The sequence below is a fragment of the Octopus bimaculoides genome, chromosome 1, assembly GCF_001194135.2.
Source record: "Octopus bimaculoides isolate UCB-OBI-ISO-001 chromosome 1, ASM119413v2, whole genome shotgun sequence".
Taxonomy (NCBI): domain Eukaryota; kingdom Metazoa; phylum Mollusca; class Cephalopoda; order Octopoda; family Octopodidae; genus Octopus; species Octopus bimaculoides.
The window spans coordinates 154,326,320-154,330,828 of NC_068981.1; the positions used below are offsets into that span (position 1 = coordinate 154,326,320).

The 4,509-nt window shown below is 31.7% G+C and overlaps 1 protein-coding gene across 13 annotated transcripts in view; it reads left to right on the plus strand.

Moving 5' to 3' along the window:
- Positions 1–4,509, plus strand: part of LOC106868432 (supervillin) — a 269,304-nt gene that overhangs the window by 137,357 nt on the left and 127,438 nt on the right. For all 13 annotated transcript variants that reach the window (XM_052971707.1, XM_052971702.1, XM_052971738.1 and 10 more), the window contains one exon: positions 2,666–3,120. In XM_052971707.1, coding sequence (XP_052827667.1) covers positions 2,666–3,120 — 455 coding nt within the window. The remainder of the gene's footprint in view (positions 1–2,665; positions 3,121–4,509) is intronic.

The following is a 4,509-nucleotide window of genomic DNA, read 5'->3' on the forward strand; positions in this document are numbered from 1 at the left end:
ATATATATATATATATATATACAATCATTCATATGTTTATTTTTGTAAGATTTTTGATGTTAAACTTGCAGATTACAGAAGTCTGTAATGTTAAGCATAAAATTCTATCCCCACCCCCACACTGCACATCATTATACATACAACTACAAAATTGTTTAGATTTAATTTATTCTTATTTATGTTTTCCAAGGGAATTCTATAATTTAAGAAATGTCACTTGTTTGTCAAACTAAAATTATATTTTTGCTCTATTGGTTTATGTAAATGTCTATTAATACAGAAATTGAAGTTGTAGGATCTGTTGTTTGCATGACAAACTATAACAAATTATACATAAGCAAAATATATATCATGGCTTAATGGATAATTGTTTCTTTTTCAGAATAGCTTATATGTTAGTATGACAAATTTTAGTGCCATTACACTGTCTTCACTGTGAACATATTAAGTTTCTGTTCCTGGCAATATAATTAGATATGTGGGTTTATTTATTCACAAAGAAAACATATACATATATATAACATCAATGGTTACTTTAATTTAGTATAATTAACAATTAGTTGTTGTTTAGTCTCCAGCCAATCCTAAATTAAGTCTAGCTATGATCAAAAGCATCTTAAATGTAACTATGACCACACCTTGTTTTTAGCATATATAAGGCTATACTAACATGTCCTTTCTTTTTTAAGACAGTGAGGCATGATTTGAAGGTGATTTGGTTGTTACTTCTATCAGGTTGAGTGATCATATAATGTCACTTGTTGGCTTGTATGAAGTTAATATATTTAAGGGGTTGTTGAAATATTTAGTGTTTTTGGCACTTGTAGAAGACAACTGAACTCCAAAGAGACAGCTCTGAATAGGCATGTCCTTTTTTATGGAATACATTTTAAACTACGGTAGAGGTGTCAAAAGGTTGAAAGATGAATCTAATAAACATATAAGGAGATACAGTTCTATATTTAAGAGATGAGGAATTATGTACATTATTTATGCTATTTACATTTGATGGATATTTGTCCTCATCTTGTTTGTTGTTAATACAACGTTTCGCAAAGCTGTGACACGAGGAGATTTTGATAAATTGGGTATAGCTGATCATGTATGGAAAAATGGATACCCCCCCCCTGTGGGATGAAGTTAAAATAATAGACAGAGAACACCACTGGAAAATATGAAAACTAAAAGAAGCAACACATATGCTAGGACACAACAATCTCCTAAGCAGACCGAGTGCAGATATGAGCAGCATATGGGAACTGGTATTAAAGAAGGATAGAAAAACATTAGATTTATTAGCCCTCAAATTCACTCCATAATTGCCCATGAGCATATGGCATAGTGGTTAAGAGCGCGGGCTACTAACCCCAAAATTCCGAGTTCGATTCCAAGCAGTGACCTGAACAATAACAATAATAATAATAATAATAATAATAATAATAATAATAGTAATAACATCGAAAAATACCTTAGGAATGAGGACCCAAGATACCTGAAGAAGGGTGGAGGGTATATCAGCCGAAATGTTGTGTTAACAACAAACAAGATGAGGACAAATATCCGTCAAATGTAAATAATGTATATAAGGAGATATCATAGAGTAAAAATTCAAAAGTGGAAGAGGCTATTATTAGTTTGCATCTAAAAGAGGACAAAGCTTATTTAAGTTGAGCAAAAGATTCAATTTCAATATGTTGAAAAGTGAATTCACTGTCAAAAAATACAAACTTACAAAAATAAAATGATTTCCAACTATATAGTAAAGTTCAGTAAATTCTTTCATTATATTATTTAATTATCACATGTAATAAAGAATTAAAAGTGAATCAGTGCAAAAATTGAACTGATATAGAGATGTGCTATATAAAACAAAAAACAAAACAAAAGAAAAAAAAGACGTGTATTTATGTAGTGGTTACAGAGAATGCTCATAAAACAGGAAAAATCTAAAGGCTGCTTGGTGAGGACTTCTGATTTACATAAAGTTTGTCAGTGATTAGAAGTTTTCTATTTAGGCTTGTCTTTTTTTATTATTTTTAAATACAGTCAAATGACTGAAATAGACATGTTATTTCTTATGTACAGGAATAGTATCTCATTATTCTCTGTGTAACATTCTTTTAATTTTCATTTACTGGTTTCAGTCATTTGACTCTGGTCATATTGGGAAACCGCCTTTTATAGTATAGTTCTTTACATTGACCTCAGAATACTTATTGACTTCAGAGGGATGACAAATAAAGCGGACCTGGGCAGGGTTTGAATTCAGAACACAAGGAGTGTAACTAAATGCAAGATATTTTGTCCTATGCTCTACTGATTCAGCCATCTACATAGAATTTATATAATAATTAATTGTAGGTTCTTAGAATGTAATTTATCAAATAATAGAGCAATACCTTTGCAAAAAACATAATAGAATATAATGAGCAATAGTAATAGTACCTTGTTATATAGCCAGCAATCAACATGGTTTATATGTAAGATCTTAAACAGCTTCTATTGATGTAAAGATATCAGAAATTTGAAATCATTTGGTTGTGATTTTTGTGAATATATAATTTGAATGTATAGATTTTTAAGAACTTATTTTCCATTTTCTGAAATCTTTCATATTCAACAAAAATGATAATTACAATTTTCTGATTTATACTCTTTTTTCCAGAAATAACCATTCACCTGAAAATGGAGGAAAAGAACCAACAGTCACTGGTGAACATCAGGAAGAGGTTTCTCAAATAGAGAACTATAAAATATCAAAAGAAAGTCAAGAGGAAGACATAGAAAGCTCCTCTGTTAGAGCAACATCTTCTTCTGAAAGGACACTCAGAGCAAGTTCTCCCCGTCATATTTATTCTGATTTCTCTAGTGATACTGATAAACCTCAAGAGTTTTATTCATATCAGAAAACTTTAGCTAATAAAGCCAACTCACAATTGGAGAGAAGACGATTTCGGACTCGGGATAAAGATACACCTAGAAGATCTTCCTTGCAAGACAGTGTGTCTGACATTTCAGAGGATACTAGTTCTTCTGCTCAAACCTTTACTGATAGTAGACGTGTTCATCGAAAAAGAGATAAAAGTTCTTCTCGAAAATCATATCTGAACATCTCTGAAGGTAAGTTTTAACATTTTTTATTTTTCTTTATCAATGTGATTTGATTATTTAGCTAAAGTTCTGTGTCTTTCAGGGATTGAATCCTCTAAAGTGTCTTTTACTTATTTACCACTAGATGTTTTTGATGTAGGAAATGGTGAAATAAATAGATATTATAGAAAAGTAATTGTAATAAATACTCAGGTAAATAATTAAATTTCATATAGTTCATGTAACAGGTTAATTTCAATTAACAGGAAATAGTGAGGGTTCTTATGTGCTGTTTTATGATATTTGGATGGATAAAAATTAGAGCCTACTTAATATTGTATTAACAGTAAAAGAGCAATGCCTTCTTATTATAACTTGTCAGTAGAGATTAATGGATAAATATGCAATTAAGTTCTCTTAGAAAAGTGTTTTAAGCAAATTACAAGAAAAGAAGTCTTCTGAGCAGAGGCTGTGTATAAGGAGTTGAAAAACATTTGGAAGTGTCTTTTATCTTTTGTTTCAAAAAAGAAATTATGTTCAGTGTTGGATATTTTTAATGTCCCAGTAATGCAATTAATCGATGTCCCTTGTCATTACCTTTCAGATCAATACCTAGTACAAGTATTTTGTCAACAGATGTGCCTGTGTTGTTACCATTTAGAACAACCTGTGACTTAGTGCAGTTGATAAATCACATTGTTGTTAATTTATTTGAGTGGTTTTTTACTTCAATGTTGTGGAATCTTGGTAGTTTGTTTATGAAATGGTGTTGACTACAATGTTGTGGAGTTGGTAATAATGCTGTAGAATTGTAGAGTTGGCTGCAACATCATGAAAGATGTTCACTAGTGACAGTGCTTCTCAGTGTCTCACAGCAGACATAGCAGTAATGCATAGCAGACTAGCTATAGTGAACCAATAGCTTTTACCGAGTAATCTATATTGGTCCAGGCACAAAACACAATGAATTTACACCTAACACATATGTGAATTCAACACTGTCACCCCATCTAATCAAAGCTCCAACTGGCAAAGCTGCAGTTGAGTTAACCCAAGAACTACCATGAATTTACCACACTCCATTTCCCAATGTATCAACAGGAATCAACAGAACCCTTCATTCTGTTAGTCTTAAATGTGACTATACAAATTAGTAACTAATTCTTGACAGTTTCTGTAATGTGTATGCATACTTTTCTCCACAATATACAAATGCATGTATCTGTGTGTGTGTGTGTGTGTGTTTGTTTGTGTGTGTGTCTATATTTATGTGTCTATATTTATGTGTGTCATCATCATCATCATCATCGTTTAACGTCCGCTTTCCATGCTAGCATGGGTTGGACGATTTGACTGAGGACTGGTGAAACCGGATGGCAACACCAGGCTCCAGTCTGATTTGGCAGAGTATATATATAT